Here is a 21779-nt window from a genome sequence, read left to right as displayed (position 1 = left end):
TTTAAAACATAAAGTACATAGTAAGAGTGGATATCCTATCCTGTTACTATGGTAACTGTACATCAACAAATTCTCGACTCTTCAAGGTGCTTCCGAGAACGCGATCGAATTTTTATGTACATAGAATGCTAAAGTTACACGATGTCAAATACATAATAATTGTACATAAAGTTACGAACGTGCTGACAAATATATTTAAACATAAGTTAAGGTGACAGAGTTGTCTAATATGAAATTCAAAATATCTTCACAAAATCGTAACGGTCATAAACGTTTGGTAACGTGTGTAGCATGGAGCTCAACAGAAGAAATTTATTCCTGCGGGTATGTTTTTGTATTTATGAAAAATGATGTTCGTAAAGTAAAACAACTATACTTTTTCACAGCGAAGATCATTTATTAATATCTTGGCACTTGGAAGGTGGAATCGCGCATTCTAGCATTGTTACAGAATTTTCCGATGACTTTTATCCAACGGATATGCAATGGCATCCCCGTCCAAATTATGCAGTATTAAGTATAAAGAAACAATCATTGGATGTTCTGTTAATTACTACAGCTGATGGTATTTACTTTAAAAATTTTAGAATAATAGATTGCTACTTCTTTTATTGTAATATAACTGTGTTTTAGTTTTATATTTTTATTATAGGAAAATATCACTTAATAAACAAGAATGGTCGTATAGAAAAAAGTATTGATGCTCATAAAGGAGCAACAACAGTAGGCAGATGGAGTAGTGATGGTTCTGCACTTTTAACTGGTAATTAAAACATTCTGGATGAAGTAATATTTTATCATGTAACTAATTTTTTATTAAAATTTTAGCTGGTGAGGATGGTATGATAAAAGTTTGGTCTCGTAGTGGCATGCTTCGTTCTATTATAGTTAGAGGCACATTTCCTACTTTATCTGCTGCTTGGAGTCCAGATTGTATGACAGTACTGTATTCCCAGGGAGTTCATTTAATTTTCCATTCACTTAATTCTAATTCTAAGCCACGAAAGGTTAAATAATTTAGTAAATATATGTAGCATTTAACTCATTAAAGAGCAGAATAATATTTAAAGAAAAATTTTATTCTAGTTACTTGCACATGATGGGCTCATTTTGGTTTTATGTTGGAGTCATACTCATGGACTTATAATCTCTGGTGGGGAAGATTGTCGGTATAAAGTATATAAAATTATAAAACCATATTGATATTAAATAAAAGCTTTATTTATGTAAATAGTAAGAACGATAAAACACTGAATCTTTTTTTCCAAGGTATGGGACTCCAATGGTGTTCAGTTGTTTTCTAGTAATGTAGGAGATCATCCCATCACAGCAGTGAGTTGGAGTTACTCTGGAAACCATTTTGCTGTTGGATCTTTTAATACAATCAAACTTTGTGATAAGACAGGAGTTAGTATTTTCTATATCAGATTTTGTTATTTATTTATTTTTATACATTTTTTCATTAATACACCTTGTTTTAGTGGTCCCATTCATTAGAGAAAATTAATGCTGGAAGTATATACAGTATTGGTTGGTCTAGTGACAGTACTCAGGTTGCTATGGCTTGCAGTAATGGAACTGTGTTGACTGGACATATAATAGACAGGTATAAATAAGATATATAATAACAAAATGTTATTGAAAGCAACTAGTTTTATATTTACGTAATTTATACAAACGAAAACTAGGAGATTAGAATGGAATAATTATGAAGCTACTTTGGTTAAAAGAAAAGTGATTGAAGTTAGGCATATTGGAAATGAAATCAGAGAAACATTGGAGATATCAGATCGTGTGGTACAATTAGAATTTGGTTTTGATCATTTAGTTGTTATTACGCCGGCACAATGTCACGTTTATTCAGTCGTAAATTGGAATACGCCAGCCATATTCGATTTGAAGAATACCAGTGTATCAGCAGTACTTCTTGCAGAAAAGTATATAATAATTATTTTCTATATTTAAAAAATAAATAGAGCCTCAATGATGTTATGCAAATATTGTTTTTTAGGCACTTTTTACTAGTTGAATGGAATAGCGTATCATTGTATAGTTATCAAGGTCGTTTATTAGGGGCTCCGAAATGGAAGGGAATGACGCAAGAACGACTTCATCCTCCTTGTATATCATTAAGCTGCGATACTTTAGTCATAAGATCGCAGACCAATGACAAATGTACGATAAAATATATTTTTGAATACGAAAGGAAAAATTGTTCTCTGTATAAATTTTTACTAAAGTTATTGTTTAGTACTTCACGTTCTGGAAATAGCTTACAATAAGCCTATAATAGAAAGTCAACCTTACACGCATCTTCAAAGTATAACAAGAGTAGCGCTAAATCATATTGGTGGGCCTACTGATCGACAAGTAGCGTTAATTGGTACAAATAAAGACTTGTTTTTAGTTTCTATAAGAACTACTGGTTTTGGTAGAGTATGCAAAATAGGTATGCATTTTTCGATTCATAATAAATCTACAGTTCTAACACTTTGGTAGCTTGCCTTTTGTTTTTCAGTTGCTATGGCACAAGATATTGCGTGGGCAACTGATGCGAATGTCTTAGTAGCAATGCTAGATGCAACATTATCGGTGTGGCTGTGTCCTAATTGCGTGCATTATAGTGATCGTAAAATAATAAGAAAAACAAGAATCGATAAGGAAAGCAGGTTTCGTGTTCAGTTTTATTTCTACTGTATCAGATATTCTATTACACTTTGTAGTTACATTATTTAAATACTTTCAGTGAATTTGGTAAACAACCGAGTATAGTAAATGTATATAATGGTATGGTAATGATACGGCGTGGTGATGGAGCATTAGTAGCTTCTACTTTTTATACATTTTTTATTAGTCTTCACCAGCATATACTCAACAAAAGATGGAAAGAAGCATTGTCTCTTTGTCGAATTGCTCAGGTAATTAGTATGTTTTTCTTTCCCTGTATAATTAAGATTTCCCTAAAATATAAAACTTACCGTTAGAATGAAATATTATGGACTTGTATGGCTGTTATGGCAACCGACAATAAAGAATTGAATGCTGCAGAAGAAGCATATGCAGCAATATCGAGATACGACAAAGTCGATTATATTCAATATATAAAGGTAATAGTGTAAATATAACAAACATTTCTTTGTTTTCCATGCAATTCATGCAATTTTTATTTGTTAAAAATTAAGAGTCTACCAAACAAAACAGAAAGGTTGGCGGAAATGGCGCTTTTATCAGGTGATTTATTAACTGCAGAAGGCATACTTTTGCAAAATGGATTAATCGACGAAGCTGTACGAATCAACATTGAAGTATACAACTGGAATAGGTATTTTTTAATTTATCAAAAATTTATGAAAACACTATGTTTGTAATTGTGTTGTATTATTGTTTTTTTTTAGAGCTTTAGAATTGGCAATTAGACACAAAAAACAACAGGAGAGAGTATTACAAGCAAGAAAGAAATACCTTCAAGTAATCAATAAGGAAGAAACAAATCAAAGTTTTCTTGCGTATATGGCGAACGTTGCCAAAACACCAGTAAACTAATCATTCTATTTGATTGCACATTTTCGAGCATTTTGCACATAATTTTGTACGTTTTTCTTAAACAGTGAGAGAAAACCTATTTTTATCAGGAAGTCGTCGAAAAATTTTCCAATCAAGATGAAGTTGAACTATCGGAAACGGAAATACAAAAGCATGAATCGTCAGATCAAGAAATATATAATTTAAAAGAGCAAGACTAGTTTTGTGTATTCAAATTATTTATTAAAATATATAAAACTAAAGTATAATGAACCTATATTTCGGATAAAAGAAATCTTGTAATTATTAGGATAAGTAAGTAATATAAATTGTCTAAATTTTGCAGAGAACGCCTATACTCATGATGTACAAAATGCATGCAAAAAGAGTTGATTAGAATCTTAATAAATGATCGTACCGTAAATACATTTTTTAGAAACTATATTTAGCACGTATTACAAAACTAAAAATTTCAAAAATATCGAGATCGTACCAACGATTAACATGATCAATATAAATAATAGCACAAACTTATGTGTGTACCACGGTGTTTCATCCGTCACAGGCCTGTATCGTGTGACCAAAGAAGACTGAAATCAATAGATACATCTTTTATTGGAAGAACAAAAATGTGAAGAACATTCTATTTTTACTGTGTAATAAATCTTGTCTTACCCATCCACCATTTGCTTGTATCCACACAGCAAGATCCTCTTCCAAAACATCAGTCATACCTGAAACCAGAAAAGGGACTTACTACGGAATCAAATGTAATGTCATATTGTTCAAAATAATTGAAGAATTATACATGTAAATGACCTCATCCACTAAGGTATTCAATACTTCAAATTCGATCATCCCCCCCCCCCCTTTAATCTTAAGTAATTTGTGTGTATCATATACTTGGTATATCTTTTCAAATTTTTTAGAAGGATTATCCTTTAATTGTAAAATGAATATATAAATGTTTCGCAACGATATACCGTTCATAAAGTTTGCCCGGTACAAAATTTTCAGTCAGACCTCACTAGGGTACGGAAATCAAGATCAGAGGAATCATATCCTAATTTTAACAGAATTAATTACCTCTCTGTATGGCAAGTAGAAATTCAGGTTTGCCCTGACGCACACAATCCACAGCAATGCCACCGGCGATCGCGTAAAGGGCTATCACTTTGCTCCAGGTCATTTCGCCGTTTCTGATCATCTCTCTAGAGACATCGACCACGGCCTCGGTAGCGGATTGTTCAGTTGAGAAGTTGCTGGAACCGATCTGTCGAGCGATACGATTGAATAAGTTTGGATGCATTTTCTCGAGCTCTGCCCCGACTGAAATTAATTCTGGATAAACTTCTCCAACGACGGTACCACCAGGAAGCAACATGGCGCTCCTCATCCTCTTCAGACCAAGCTTTCGATGAATGATCCCGGATCGTTTTAAACGATTTCGAATGTATTGAGCGCACAACGAGGAGCCCTGTTCGCAAAAATAAATATGTACCTTTTATTTCCTTAATTAAAATTTTAATTACAATTTCTTATGACTAATATTTCATGTCTTCAACAGGATTCACGAAGCTGCGTGATAGATATCTATCTAGATGTAATCATTGCGATTTAAACGCGAACGCAAAAGGAAAAAAGTTCTCAGTTTGGGTGAAGAATAAGTCAGCCGATTACCTACAATCAGTCAAATGGATGGACACTTTGAAGAAACAGTGTAGGTTGCCATCCTACTAGTTGAGAATTAAGATCTGAATTTATAGTTTTAATTTACAATAGATATCTTTGATAGATATATTGAAAAGACAAAATAAACCAATGTAGGGTTGTATTGATCCAAACAGCAAACAAAATAAGAATTATAGATTTCTATAATTACAACAGTCGTATCACTTTCGAAGGAAACATTGAGTACAATCGTCCTATAAGAGTCTAATCACTATTCGGTACTATAGTCTGCAATGTGGTCCCGCAATTGCGTTCAAATGTTTATCCGTTCAATAAACGTGCATGGAATTCATGTTGCAGATAAAACTATGATGTCGCTGATTACCTGTGACACGGTGAGCTCAACAGAAGCCGAAACGGTCCTCCAACGTATCGTGTGAGAGATCTTCCTGGATACCACATCGCTGACATTGCTGAGTCTTCTTCGTGCCGAATCGACAACGTGAAAAGACGAGATCTCTTGATTGTTAGGGTTCGTAAAACCGGCCAAATTCGAATGCAAAGATAAGGCGAGGCTATTCCTTCGATATGGTTGTGTTGCGTTCCCGGAAGTGTCCTCCAAGCCGCGTAAAGATCCAACGAGTCCAGACATTGAAGAATCCTCCGTAGGATATTCCGGCCATTCAGGCTTTTCAGGCTTAAAGGATATTAATGTACTTTAAAAATACTCGAAACCTTATTTCGAGGTACAGTTATGCTCTCTTTCTCCTTTTACAGGAAAAGAGTAAATTTTTGAAATTACGAGTTAGATCTTTGGGACTTTCGAAGAAGCTAATACAAATATTTTTACTTTAACGAAATAACTTTATCAATTTTTGGAATCTTTGCTCGAAACAAGACATTTTTGAAAGAACATTTTCCACAGTTTCTTAAAGACGATAATTAGTATGTAGTAATTAGTACTGGTAGTAAATGTTACAGTATTTTATAATTGAAGCATATTAATTTCGAAATATTAGATTTGAAGATTAGTGGTATAGCATTTAGAGAAACATAGCACTTGTTTTATTAACCAGTGTATGGTCGTTTTTAGGTCAGTGAAAGAAAATAAGTTGATACTTAATCTGACACAATAAGTCGTTATGTAAGTGTTCTTTCTCCATCTATGCAAACATACTGTGTGTCCAATTTAAACGTATAGTCTCAGTTACTTTTTAGAGTAGCAGCTCTACAAACAGATAAATTGAATACTTTATCGTGAAAATATGAAAGTCTATAAAGACATTTACTATGAAGACATTAAGACAATTCTTCATTTTCATTTTTTAAATAAAATCAAACGTTTGTATTTGTATTATACTAGCATTGTACTATACTGTTATGTGCAACGTGAAGCAAAATATTAATCAGAAGTGAACGAAGTTTAACTTGAAACACACTGTAAGCTGAATTTAATCAAAACGTATAATTACGCTTCAGAAGATAAAGATGATTAAACTAACGGTTTTGATTCAATTCAATTTTATTCGCAAGGTTTATCTTTAAAAAAAAAAATGAGAAACAGCTCTTATGTAAACGGTTTCCTTGTGTCTTCAGTAATCGAAGTATTAAAACTAGAAACTAAATTGTTTATTAGGTTACGATTGAATATTCTAACGTAAACGATAGTGAGCGAGCGATTCCGTTGGTGCGCCAATAAGATTTCCTAATAACAAAGAAATTCCACGGGGAGCTCTCCTTGTAAGTCAGAAGGAACCTCGAGTGCCATCGGTGAATATCTCAGGTCCCTTTATGGTAATCGCGGGGTACTCGGTTACGAAGGAGAACGTCGATAGAATCTTCTGTCCTTACTACCACAACGTCGAGGTAGGTACGTTCACACCAGGTATCGCGCGTAATTATTATTCCGCTCACGAGTACAGCTGTTGTTATCTCCCAGCCTTATTTAGCCCTGTTATTTGACATCCTCTGCGGCACTTTGTGCGCCGGTATAAGATACACTCCCATTGTGTGCATATTACTTATTTCCATTCCATCATTTGCATTCTTAAGGATGGAGAATTAAACGCGGCGTGTGTCATTCCTAAATTAAAACAAACTCTGCGGACTGCAGAATCACTGCCCGTTAAACCCTCCTGATGACCAAGACACATTAACGAAGCTATTAAGTCGCATTGATGTCACTCATTCAATTATGACGAGCAACCGAGAGTTTTCCATACGTTTTTGCTTTCGATTTTCTCGACAATAGTTTTCTATCCAGAGATCTCTTACTATGTACGGTAATTCTCGCTTTCAAGTAACAAAGAGTTCGCTTAGAAACGGGGTAGGTAGCGATCTCGATCAATCGAAAATAAAAATCTATTCGCTACTAATAAAAAGATCTTGATTCGGATACAAATTTTGTTAATTTGTGAATAAATCGTCGATGTTTGTTATCTTTGATTTCTAACCGGAAATAACATTTACCGAATAAGATTTATACAAACTGTATTCGGAATTTTGTTGAACTTTCAAAAGAATAAATTAAGAAGAAGATGCGAAATTTTTTCAGTGATTTTAATACGAATTTAAAATCAATTACTTTTGGTGTCAAATTCCAATGTACATTATTCTGTTTTCCTTAATCGGTTGTAGTTAATTTAATTAGTGGTAGAAGTGAGGAAATGTTTTTTTTATTTAATCTTACTCTCCTTGTAAGAAATATGTACATAATCAGGTATTTCGTTTCGATGCGATTACACGTAACTTGTTTTCCGGTTAACATACACGCTTTGATAACGTCATGCTTGCAACAATAAGCAACAAAAATGCTGCGTTGTAGCTGCGAATCATTTTTTTTCAGTTTCATCGTGACTGCGGTTGCATAAACAATATAAACTGTCCATTGGATAATCTATTCGGTAAAACATCAAATCACTGTATCGCTGTGTATATATTTCGTATTCGTTGTTTAGAACAGGAGTGATGCAGACAACAAATTATTTTCCAAAATTTAATTTTTTCAAATTATCGATTGTATAGAAACATAACGAGCTTCTTAACTCTTAACTGCTAGGCATAATGTTTAAATTAATTTCATTACTATTATATTATTTGTGTTACATAAAATGCATGCACATAAATTAAACAATGTAAATCAATATTTATCAGCATTTGATCATATCAAATCTGTGTTTATTATCAACGAGATGGTGGAAAAAACTTGTTTAGTCCGACTACAGAGGTCATGTGCGACGCGTACAAATTTAATTACACTCTGGTTACTTCGCTCGAGTGTTCGTTGGTTATCAATTATCGATGATAATCAGATAGTCAATTATCGTTTGTGTTCGGTTCTAGCTCATAATATTACAAAACATCGAGAACTAGACATTCGTTACGAATAATACAAATAAATCGAGATCCTGATCTATTTCGACAATTGCTCACGACTTCTATTTGATGAAATTGTACAATGTTTTGTGCATCGCAGTAACACAAGTTAAAAATGTATCATCAACTAAATTATTCACGGACAATGTGATCATTTATCGACAGTCTGTTCTTGTAGAGGACAAAAAGAGGGCAAATTACTGTTGCTTATAGTAATGCCTTTTCAACTATTGTCATTTCTGACTTTGTATCTGTCATGTGTTATGTGTTACCATTTCAACTGTATGTCACTCGCCTTCATTGGCCCTCACTGATCCTCGCTGTTTTTCATTCTTATTCGTAATGCACGAGTGAAAAAAACTTGTCCATACTACTACACATAAAACGAAAGGCGCTAAAGTGTGTTCCGTCTTCCAATTGGTTAGTCGCGTATTACCAATCTCATTCTGCCAATCACAAGTGTGAACGCGCCTGGCGCGGACGTTACATTTGTGTCAGTATGGACCGGTCCTTTTGTACCGATCGTACTTATTGTCAGAGACGAACGTGTTGGAAGTAAATATTAGACGTAAATTCCTGGAATATCTACCGTCCTCTCCAACTGCCCCAAAAGTCAACAGTGTATACCTTTATACATTGTACTCTACTTAGAACATTATTTTCAAGAGGTTATGAACTACAATATCAGAGACAAAGAAATTATTGTGATTCAGGGGAATGTACCGAATATCACGAATGAAACAATACAGTATATCGAGTGCAGTAATATAAATATCGCTCACGATCTGTCAAAGGCTATACTGTTTTCGTTGAAATTGTAATCTCGTAAGTTAGTTTCTGAAGAAGTCAGAAAACTAATCCTGACTACATCGAGCACGCGATTGAGAACCAGTGAAAAAGATTGTGATACGGTTAAATGCTCAGTCGAGTGATAGGGATAATTACAGGACAGAAATTGCGACAGTTGAAGGGACCAGGAGTATATCGTATCGAGACGTACGTTTAATGCAATAATGTTTGTAGCGATGGTCTAGCTTGTAGGAGTTGTTTAATTTTAAAAGTTTAAAGCATCCGTGTATCTTCCTCATCGATAAAACAATCTAGGCATCCTGTGTTACGTTCGATCGACGTTAACTGCGTTATCTAGATGACCGTAACGAAACGTAGGAACGTGTTACAGTTTTTTAGGCAAGTTAAAAGTAACAGCGTCACGTTAGATCGTAGATTATCAAACGGAGAGTAATTTATTATAATTTACCAGTGGCAGGGTCGCCTCCTCCTGGACCCCCAGTCGAAAGTCCGGCTTCATTGTAATTATCGCGAGACTGCCTTATTAGTCACTGTCGTCCAACTTGCTCCACATACACATTATACGCGTAATATATTTCTGAATTATCGCTTATCAACGGCGAGTGTAGCCGGTCGATTATCGTTCTGAGGAGCGTGCGCGGCGGCGCGTTAAATCGTTTGTTTTATCAATTTCCAAGGCTTATTTCCGCGCCAGAATCGCGGCGATAATGAAACCATACGTCATTTTTGCACTTTTGTTCGGAAAGCTCACGTCACGTCGACTTCATCGGACGACTAAAGAGGATTATGGGGTTATACACCGTGTATTGAAAGTAAACAATTGTTTTTTTTTATTATTTAAATAGATTTTCTTTGAGAAAAATTATACGTTCGTATATAATAAACTAAATTATTTATCTACAATGTGGTCGTTTTATGTTATGATCTTGTATGTTTGTTTCTCAAGATTTATTTTCCGGTTAATAAACGATGTATCAGGGATGTATGAAATGATAAGAGTTCACCGATATTGTTGTATTAAATATTAGACGATTAGCGCTTCCAAAGACGCGGAAAATTCGAAAAAATGGCGTTGCTAGGTAACCGTTTCCTAGCATCGAAAACCAGTGATAAGTCAGTGCATGCTGCAAGCTGTTAGATGGCAGCTGCATGTCGATTTACATACGTGTCGTAAGAAATCCTCGCTTCGCAATATTTTATTTCGAAATAGTCGATCTTTAATATAAACCAGATTTCGAATAATATTAAATTAATGCAGTAATACTTTCACAGAATGGCCAATCCGTAATAGATACATAAATTAAACGGAATTTCTCGTAATATAATAATAATAATAATAATAATGGAAAGTAAAATTTAGTTGAATGATATTTTTACAAGATGACCAACTTGTAAAGCATATAAAAGCTAATACATCGGATACCACGAGCAATAAAGTCATTTTAATAGATAAATCCGTAATTATTTTACGCAGCGTATTATCCTTGTGCATTCAAAGCGTTTTGTGTTGTGAATGATAAATAACGCTTCGGCTGTCGAGGAAAGGTCATCGAAGAATGCATATTTTTTATTTTCTTTAGAAGCTAAGACACATCTATACGCAGGTATAATTTACTGCGGTTGTTATTTATAAAAGGAGATCTCCATCTCAGATATTTAAAAAATTATGAAACTTGAGGAATATATAGAGGGTGTCTTGTTGAGAATAATTTAAATGTACAATTTAGAAATGAAAATGGTATCATAATTTTCAACGAGAAAACATCGCCAATTCATTGATAATACTTTTGGGAAGATACAATGAAAAGTATAAAAGTTTTGATTTTGCATTCGTGCACACATCAATACGCATGTAACACCGTTTTATGTTGCTCTATCTCGCCTACTTTCAATGCATCTCGTTCACTGTCTTCATCGGACGGTTCATTCGATGCAAAAACTTGTTTATACTATTGCAAATGCATAATGGTGCACTTCGAATTACGATTGACGACAATTTAACGCATTTGTGTAGCATGGAACAGGTTCTTGAGGTTTTAAAATATTACCCTCCCTGGATGCATAAAAACAAAAGTACTCAATTCGTTTTCTTATAATCGGAAAATACTATATAGTTACTTACAAAATTGAGCGTACACCCATATTGGTAATGAAAATTAGCTAGAAAATGAATGTGAAAGTAAAAACGCAATATAAATTTTATTCTTATATTTTAGTGGATAAATCGTAAAATTATTTACTTATATTTAACAAGAGTACATTAAATTTATTATCCTGATACAAAATGAAACGTATGACTATTTTCATATGAAACAGATTTTTATTGTTCGAATATTGGTACTATCGAAAGAGAAGTCCCGTGAAATGTTTTTCAAATTACTTATAATAAAATTATATTTACATTGCAAATTTCTAGGCAAAATAGTTGTAAAAACATATTCTACCATTCAAAAAATTGTAAATAAATTTTAAAAGGGAGGGGAAAAATCGTTATCGAAGAGTAATGATCGGTTCATTAGCTGACAAATTAAGATAAATCCAAGGACAAATGTACGGAGTTTAATGTTTTTTTTACATATTGAACAAAAATTTGGTTGAAACGGTTAAGAAAACAAGAGTTCTGTATATATCCAATGTAAGTGGGCAAAGATGCTTAGAATTTGCAAAAGTATTTATAAATTATGATGAGAACTTTTAGAATAAGGGGGAAAGTCCAGAAGAAAATAAAAATTAATTCATGCTATACTATATCATCTCCAAATTGTTATTAACACAAAAGGATGTACTATGGAATATTGGTTCGTGCATAGTGTGCAAAAAGTTTATAAACGATTACGAGTAGCAGAATTAATTTACACTTGTACACTCAATTTTGTGTTACGATTATAATTGTACCTTTTAATTTTTTATCAAATGTAAACAAACTAAGTTCGGTCGTTGAAGATCGAAAAATAATGTGAAACCAAAACTATTACTTCCCATATAAAAGATTAATTTTATGCGCTAAGAAACCATACACACTCTTGTATATGTTTGGTTAATTAAGTGACTCTTGTAACTAATGTTGATCAGTCTCATTAGAAACCATCGCGGATTAGGAACTTAATTAGACGAATGTAAGTTAAGAGTAAAATAAATGAAGTTGACTTCTAATTGGTTCACCAATTTGGTCAATACAGCTATCAGTGAAGTCTTAAAAAGACACTCGAAGGAAAGTGGGATAAAAATACCACGGTTTGATACATTTTCCACATCTTTTCCAATCAGTTATTGCACGTGCTCGTTTGAGTGAACGAGGTTAATAAAATAAAGGAACAACGTGTACTGAAATTTAATTCATTTTAGGCAGAATGTATTCAGAGTACCTTTTATAAAGATTGATTGTAATGAAGATGAATTCATATTCAAATATTCTTGATTGAATTTTTTATTGAGAATCGAGGATAATAGACAAGGAACGAATAGTTCTAAGATACAAGAAATGAAAACTTTATTTCTTTTCGACTTGTTCTTATCGAACAAGGATCAGATAATGCGATTTTTCGAATATTGCAAATGTTCTTAGAAAAATTCTAATACCACAATGTTATTATTTATATTCACGTACGTCGAACGCGTAAACGATGTGCACGTGTCGACAGGTGTTAATTATATAACTCAAGTACGTAAGTCTTTCTTCTGCTAGTATATACGGAAACGGCACGTGTTAAAATGACATGACCGTGACTAATTCTAAGTCTACAGTACTACATGGAAATTACAGGGAAGAATAATTATGAATTCCCTCGATACCTTCTTTAAATAGAAACACTTGTATTCTCTGTAAACTACATTCTTTGTTCAGTTCGAAACTAATCGTAAGAAACTTATGAAGTAATTAAACAGACGTTGATACTCATGTCGTTATGTTATATTTACAGCGAATTTCTAATATTTTTAATTCATTGTATTGATATTGCATATTTATTTTTCATTTTGCAATTTAGATATTAATCTGTAATCAGTAACTTGACGTGAGTAATAACTTCAAATGTTGAATTTTCTATCTTAGGTAATGATTGCGTTATTAAACGGTAATTATTATTCAAAAATATATGGTTCGATCTGAAATATCATAAAACGCGTCTGACATGAATTATCAGAGAAACGACCTTGACTAGCTGAAATCTTTTACTTCTAACATACTAGAAGCAGACTGTATTTCGAGCACGTACAGAATCGGTGTCATTTGCGAATACGAGTAGCAGGTGGTGTAAAAAAAGCTGTATCCTCATTCCACGTGATAGACAAGTTTAGCGATGACAGCGAGTTTTAGTAAAAACAATATAGCTTTTTAAAGGTGAATTGTACGAAGAAACCTCTGTCAGTCTATAAGGCAATAAAAAAGTGTTAGAATTTACTGTGATATGGTATATTTCTTATATTACTTGGTATTCGTAGCTACGCTATAATATTTATTAATTGAATAATGTCTAACGCTTAAAACAATAACAGAACTGTGTTTCTGGACAAATCAGAAAAATAAATCGTACATTAGGGATGAAAGGTAACGAATAATATTTTTACCGAATGTTTGATTTATGCATCGTGTTGTAACCAGAAAATATGGTAGGTATTTTATTTAATACTTTCCTGTACGGATTTCAAATTGTTATATTTTATACACAGCTGAAATAATTCAACGGGCGATAATCTTCCCCCATCACATAAGTATATAAAGTATATATCTACATATACACATACATATATACTTATATAGTGTTGCAGAAAAATATTACAAAATTGTTTGAAGAAAATTCCTATAGAACAAGGATTCCTATATCCCCTAGATAAAGATTAGTAATTGTGAAGATTAACATGTGGGAAGATTAAAATGGATCCTGTGCACCCCATAGGAACATTATATACCCAGGGGTGCTTAGCGATTAATGAATTACGGTTACCACCAAAGATGGAAAAAATTAATATCTAGAAAAGTATATTAAAAATTTCGAATAACGTATAAATGGTAAAACAGCTCATTGTCCGTTATTCGTAGAATAAAAATGGTAATTTAAATGATAAAATTGAATATTTTACAATAAATAAATAACAATTTAACCGTCCAATCGAACAAATCGCTAGACGTTGGTTCTAATCGAATCAAATTTTGCTCGTGCCTAATTATTTAATTTCGATTATAATAAAACTAAATTGTCTAAAAGAGAGAACGAATACGGTCTTAACCTCTTAAACGCCCAGTACTCGATTCAATATAAACTACAAGAAGAATAATAGGTATAAACAATTTTTACACAACCCATATTTAATGGTATCTTTGTTCTTTGAATTAACAACAGTACGTACAAGACAGTTACGCAGTCTCTGCATAAATTTACATATTTTATTGCCTCGGTCGATTAGGTACATCGTCAAATTTCATAGATGACGCAAGTGAGAAGAAAAGAAAAACAGCGGAGAGTCGGAAGAACGACGTGTAACTGACAGAAGAAAATATGGGTCGAGTCAGCATTCAATAAAAGATGCGGCCCGCACGTTCGGCTAACGGCCCCGACTCCCACCCCTCAGACGTTTGTCCTAAAACGAAGCCCTTATTACCCATCCAGAAGCATTTCGCTACGTTGCCACTCGCGACAGTTACGTGTGATTCTTTTGTTTCCCTTCACTTTCTCGCATCACGCTTTTACATCACGAACGCTCTTCACCGGCACGTATAAAATACATATTCGAACCAACGGTCAAGCTGCGTTATTAACTTCAATCCCGTTCTCAATGAAAATTGTAAACATTGTAATATTTCACGAATCACACACGCGGTTAACGGTGAATTATTCGAAGAGAAGTATTATTAGACGACAGACATTATTAAAGTACGATTGTGTTTATGCATTAACAGAAATGTTATATATTGTTACCTTGAGTTTCACAAAGGTGCGAACGATTATCACTATTTTCGTCAACAGTCACAACGACGTTTGCACTACATACGTGGATACCAGTATCGTATACTATTGTAGCAAAAAATGTTAATTTTCTAATCTTCTAACGTGTACACCGCACTGAATCCTTGTACAATTTACAAATATTCCTTCGGGAGAATCTTGTTCGTGAAACTCGTAATTCTGTGCGCTGATTGAATTATTGTTTCATTAAATAGAAAAGAAAATTGTTTTACGGTGATCAAAATGCGGGGAATACGCAGCGCACCGTCGAAATTGTAGGAAGCACAGCGCGTACAATACTGGTGATTTCAACTACAAACGATTCAACTTGAAACTGTTATATGAGCGCCGTCTAAGTGTTATCCCTACTTACACCGTTGTACTGCGGTCGAACTGCTACAAAATCACATTTTTTACCCAGAGAAAAAGCAAATTAATTTTAGACGATACGGAGAACAGTATTGTTTAATCAATGAACGCATACACGTTGATGAAACAATGGTAACATTGTTAATAAAATTATTTTTCAATTACTTCCTCTATCTGGAATTATTAATATTATAATACTTAAGATAGAAATAAAACTACTGATTTTATACTAGCGTGAGGCATGTGCAGGAAATAACGAACGAATTACTTATAAGTGGGATAATAAATTTACAAATACCCTTAAAATTTATGGGCCTTTTCGGGCGCGTAGTTTAAGTTTTAGACGGTAGAGTGCGAAAGTCTCTAAATCCTGCTTCCTGCACCTTTATGGTACATTTCTAATTGCGTGACTGAACGTTAGGTAGTATTATTTAAACTTTTCAATAGATCACTAATTTAATGAACAAATACTTATTTATTCGATACGAGGTACTGTATTTTAATACATTTGCATATATGTTATTTAATAAAATGTGTAAATAATGTATTATAGACTTAAAATATCGTGAAAGTGTTGTGACAGTTCTGATTTTGTATCACTTGCACCTAAATGAGACGTACCGAAACATATATATAGTAAATGATCTTTAGAATTGTAATTTATTTACAAAAAAATACGCAATAAAATGATATAACCATATACCGGAAGAATAAACTGAACTATTCTCAATGCCAATTTGATAATGTAGATAGCGTCTGCAACGACAAACGGCCAAATTTATACAGAAACAGTTCTCGTTTTCGCCGCTAAATGACACCATCAATTCATAGAGCTATTGTACATCGACAATACCGACAGTAGAAACCATATTGGTATATTTTATACTTCTTTGGACGTGCAATGTAACGTCTCAAGGCTGTGAGATTCTAGTAGACATTAAATTTTTAACTTCTAATTCCGCCAAACTGTCTTAATCTCGGCTTAATGGTATCAAAGACACAGGGAAAAAAGAGAGAAATTCTGTGTTTTGTCTCGAAACCACCATTCCAGTAAGAGTACACACCTTCTTCTTCAATAACGGTTTATTAACAACATTTATAATTATCTTAATGTATCTGAAACAGATTATTGTATATCTGATACCCGAAAATGATTATCCATATCATTAGGAAGGTGTGATGTCACAGATTGAGTTACTTCGTTCGCCTCTGTTCGATCCACTCGAAAACTTGCTCCACGAACAATAAATATTTCAACAAAATGATATTTTAAGCTATTATTTATAATAAATAAACATCAGGATATTGCAAAATCTGCGAAGGCGAACGGTTTCGGTGAATCTGCGGAATAAGAATACCTCCTCGAGTATCATGTTCTCCTGTTTCCAAAGCCCAAAATTGACGAAAAATTCTAGCAAAAGTTCGGAAATTCGTTCAACAATCCCGCAAAATCTGAATTCGCGGAAATTCTTGGAATTTGACGTCATTTCTGAGAACCACTTCCTCGTATATTATGTTCTCCTGATACCAAAACTCCAAGAATCTGAAATATTCTAAAATTTTTGCCCGAAATTCAGATTTTGGTATCAGGAGAACATGACAGCCAAGGAGGTAGATCCTATCCTGTCGATTCTTGGAAATGATGTCTTTTCCAAGAACTTTCGCGAATTGAAACTTGGCGGAATTTTCGAATGAATTTCCGAACTTTTATTAAAATTTTTCGTGTATTTTCGAACTTTGGTGTTACGAGCACACGATATGCGAGGAGGTATTCTTATTCCACGGATTCTTGAAAATGTCAAATTCCTGGAATTTCCGCGCCACTGAGATTTTGCGGGATTTTCGAATAAATTTATGAACTTTTGCTGAAATGTTTCGTCGATTTCGAGACTTTGGCATCACGAACACATGCAACTCGAGGAGGTATAGTTCTACTAATGTGATAATATCGGTTTAAGAAATGGATGAAAATAATGGTAAAAAGAAAGCTTCTGTTCTTACATAAAATGAATTTATTGAAATACTTCAATACAATGGAGATACAACCACATTCTTTCGCTTCATCAACCTATTCATACTTTCACTCGCATTACAAAAATGTTCATTTCTATTTGTTCTTATATCTTAAATAACTATTCTAAGTTCGCAGCCAATTAGCTCGGCACTACTCGCGGCGAGTAATACTACGTCGCGAGTAATGCCGATTACCAGGTCTCACCACGCGGAGGTTGCTGCGAGCGGAGACCCGGAGAGAGATAGATGGAATCAAAGTTCCATCGATCTCCCTCGACACGCGATACAAACGAAGATACTAAACCAAAGAGATGGAAGGAATCAATGTTCCTTCGATCTCCTCGTTTAGTTCTGCCAAGCAATTACATTATGGAAAAATTAAGCAAAATTGGGAAATACGCGACACGAACCGTGCAGTTGGTCCTACTAGGTCTATCCCGTTTCCCCTCCGTGGTTCCGATTCCAGAGAAAACGAACGACGCCTACCACTCCCCTAGAGGAGTGCCCCGTTTCTCCATCTTTACGACGAGAGGGTCTTATTTTGGAGACTTTCGCAGGGACCGGCAAAAATGCCTGCTCCTGTGCTCGCAACATGCCCCCTCTGGAAGCGGACACACCGGAAGAGACGGCGATAGACCGTTCGGACTACTTACACGGCCGGCCACTTGCTTGTACAAGAAGCAGTGGTGACCGGACCGAGGAACGAGGAAGCGAGCAAAATTAAGCTAAAGATTGGATAATTGCTTGGCAGATCACAGCCTTAAAACTAACTTATTCTAACTGCAGAGATAGAAGGAATCAATGTTCCTTCGATCTCCTCGTTTAATACTGCCGAGCAATTACGTTACGGAAAAATTAGGCAAAATTGGGAAATACGCGACACGAACCGAGGAGTTGCTCCTACTAGGTCGGTCCCGTTTCCCCTCAGTGGGCCCGATTCTCAAGGATATGCGCGACGCCCCGTCCACTCATATAGAGTGCCCCGTTTCTCCCAACTCCGCGTCAGGAGCCACGCAAAGCGTGGACCTGACTCACGAAGAATGACGAAGAGAGGGTCTTATGGCACAGGGGCTTCCGCAGGGACCGGTGCGAACACCTGCCCCTGTGTTCGCAGCATATACTCTCTCAAAGCGGACGCACCAGAAGAGACGGCGATCGAGCGTTCGGTCCACCTCCACGGCCGGTCACTTGCTTATGCAACAAGCAGAGGTGGCCGGACTGAGATACGAGCAAGCGAGCAGAAGGAAGCTAAAGATTGGATAATTGCTCGGCAGATCACAGATATTCGTACATGGTGACCTTAAAACTAACTTAGTCTATACTTAGAATTAACAGTCCCGCGGAGGATGCAATACATCAGTCCTCTTCGTTCTTCGTTCTTCGTTTTCCGATATACCTAAGAGAATGTATCTAAGAGAAACCTAAGAGAAACCTAAAGTCAAGGCATAATAGAAAATAGAAACGAATTTGGTTAGTGGAAAAAAATAAACATGTAAAAACCAGTAGAAATTAAAATCAAAGATCAAATGAAATGAATTACACAAAGAAAAAATTAAAAAAAAAAAGAAAGCATTGAGAGAGTGGTCGCCAGTACTGACCACCGCCTACCGGCGGCCAGTACCGGTTACCAAGGTGGGGTGTCCCCCCTTCCATGAACCTAAAACGAAGAGATCCGTCCACCTCGGAGGCTCCAGGAAGAATGAAATTTTAAACAACCGGGGGCTCCTTATATACCCTCAGCAAGGTCACTTACCAGTGACTTACCGTTACTTCAATTGTCTTTGTTCGATCTAATCGAAATCTTCGAAAACGAACGGTTTCGGTGAATGTTCGTCCATTTCCGCGATTGTTACTAACATTTATGCATGTTCCCAATATTGATCGAACAGTGTGCATCTTATTTATGTATTGCAGTTAATTAAGAAACTTATAGAAATTGATTTTGATCGATACTCGATGTTAAAACGTGTTTCGTAAAGTTTTAAAGCATGGAAAGTAACAATTGTTCATTGGATACATTAATTTGATATTTATTTAATTCTTAAAATTTTCACAATACGCGTAGAAGTTGTGTTTTATACATAAAAATGCCGAAATTCAATTAATCGCTTTTTTAAATAGAAAAATCATCGCGATGAAAACTTGTGAATCGATAATCGATACCTGTAGCCTTGAAAATGTCAGTTGGATCTCAGCGAAAAATTCCTTCGCGAACAAAGAATATTTCAACGAAATGATATTTTAAGCCATTATTTATACTAGGACATTATTAATAATTGTCTAAAGTATGGTCCTACGACGGTTGTTAATAAATATGATAAATAAACATTCGAGATATTGCGAAATCTGCGAAAACGAACGGTTTCGGTGAATGTTTGTTCATTTCCGCGATTGTTACTAACATTTATGCATGTTCCCAATATTGATCGAACAGTGTGCATCTTATTTATGTATTGCAGTTAATTAAGAAACTTATAGAAATTGATTTTGATCGATACTCGATGTTAAAACGTGTTTCGTAAAGTTTTAAAGCATGGAAAGTAACAATTGTTCATTAGATACATTAATTTAACATTTGTTTAATTCTTATAATTTACTCAATACGTGTAGAAATGGTATTTTTTACATAAAAGTGCCAAAATTCAATTAATCACAAGGTTCTCGATAGAAAAATCATCCCGATGAATACTTGTGAATCGATAATCGATACGTGTAGCCTTGAGAATGTCAGTTGGATCTCAGTGAAAAATTCCTTCGCGAACAAAGAATCTTTCAACGAAATGATATTTTAAGCCATTATTTATACTAGGACATTGTTAATAATTGTCTAAAGTATGGTCCTACGACGGTTGTTAATAAATATGATAAATAAACATCAAGATATGCGAAATCTTCGAGGGCGAATAGTTTCGGCGAATGTTTGTTCATTTCAGCGATTGTTATTAACATTTACGCATGTTCCCAATATTGATCGAACAATGTGCATCTTATTTATGCATTAAAAATGATGGAGTAACTTATAGAAATTGATTTTGATCAAGACTCGATGTTAGAACGTGTTTCCTAAAGTTCTAAAGAAAAGAATTCAATTGTCTTTGTTCGATCTAATCGAAATCTTCGAAAACGAACGGTTTCGGTGAATGTTTGTCCATTTCCGCGATTGTTACTAACATTTATGCATGTTCCCAATATTGATCGAACAGTGTGCATCTTATTTATGTATTGAAATTAATTAAGAAACTTATAGAAATTGATTTTGATCGATACTCGATGTTAAAACGTGTTTCGTAAAGTTTTAAAGCATGGAAAGTAACAATTGTTCATTAGATACATTAATTTAACATTTGTTTAATTCTTATAATTTACTCAATACGTGTAGAAATGGTATTTTTTACATAAAAGTGCCAAAATTCAATTAATCACAAGGTTCTCGATAGAAAAATCATCCCGATGAATACTTGTGAATCGATAATCGATACGTGTAGCCTTGAGAATGTCAGTTGGATCTCAGTGAAAAATTCCTTCGCGAACAAAGAATCTTTCAACGAAATGATATTTTAAGCCATTATTTATACTAGGACATTGTTAATAATTGTCTAAAGTATGGTCCTACGACGGTTGTTAATAAATATGATAAATAAACATCAAGATATGCGAAATCTTCGAGGGCGAATAGTTTCGGCGAATGTTTGTTCATTTCAGCGATTGTTATTAACATTTACGCATGTTCCCAATATTGATCGAACAATGTGCATCTTATTTATGTATTGCAATTAATTATGAAACTTATAGAAATTAATTTTGATCGAGACTCGATGTTAAAACGTGTTTCGTAAAGTTTAACGCATGGAAAGTAACAATTGTTTATTAGATACATTAATTTGATATTTATTTAATTCTTATAATTTTCACAATACGCGTAGAAGAGGTATTTTTTACATAAAAGTGCCAAAATTCAATTAATCGCTGTTCTGGATAGAAAAATCATCACGATGAAAACTTGTGAATCGATAATCGATACGTGTAGCCTTGAGAATGTCAGTTGGATGTCAAGGAAACATTCCTTCGCGTACTATG

At 34.3% G+C, this 21779-nt stretch overlaps 2 protein-coding genes across 3 annotated transcripts; one reads left to right on the top strand and one right to left on the bottom strand.

Annotated features, from left to right (window-relative positions):
• Positions 1-229: 229 nt before the first annotated feature.
• On the top strand, positions 230-4191 carry Oseg5 (intraflagellar transport protein Oseg5). Its single transcript, XM_076304284.1, has 16 exons — positions 230-324; positions 387-565; positions 653-763; positions 829-1007; positions 1087-1176; positions 1270-1407; positions 1482-1606; positions 1689-1937; positions 2012-2175; positions 2252-2449; positions 2519-2669; positions 2747-2918; positions 2985-3107; positions 3183-3322; positions 3396-3534; positions 3633-4191. Exons 1-16 carry the CDS (start codon positions 230-232, stop codon positions 3741-3743), a joined length of 2364 nt encoding a protein of 787 aa, XP_076160399.1. The 3' UTR covers positions 3744-4191.
• Positions 2654-15609, bottom strand: LOC143143239 (bcl-2-related ovarian killer protein). Of its 2 annotated transcripts, none has more exons than XM_076304286.1 (5): positions 15294-15609; positions 5579-5890; positions 4609-4999; positions 4198-4256; positions 2654-4112 (listed from the first exon to the last, which is right to left on the bottom strand). In XM_076304286.1, exons 2-5 carry the CDS (start codon positions 5843-5845, stop codon positions 3978-3980), a joined length of 852 nt encoding a protein of 283 aa, XP_076160401.1. In that variant the 5' UTR covers positions 5846-5890; positions 15294-15609; the 3' UTR covers positions 2654-3977. The 2 variants fall into 2 exon arrangements, with proteins under 2 accessions (XP_076160401.1, XP_076160400.1); XM_076304285.1 differs by lacking the exon at positions 15294-15609 and adding an exon at positions 9827-10240.
• Between the last annotated feature and the right edge of the window lie 6170 nt (positions 15610-21779).

Source organism: Ptiloglossa arizonensis, chromosome 2, assembly GCF_051014685.1.
Source record: "Ptiloglossa arizonensis isolate GNS036 chromosome 2, iyPtiAriz1_principal, whole genome shotgun sequence".
Classification (NCBI taxonomy): domain Eukaryota; kingdom Metazoa; phylum Arthropoda; class Insecta; order Hymenoptera; family Colletidae; genus Ptiloglossa; species Ptiloglossa arizonensis.
This window is presented reverse-complemented; position numbering and strand designations above follow the sequence as displayed.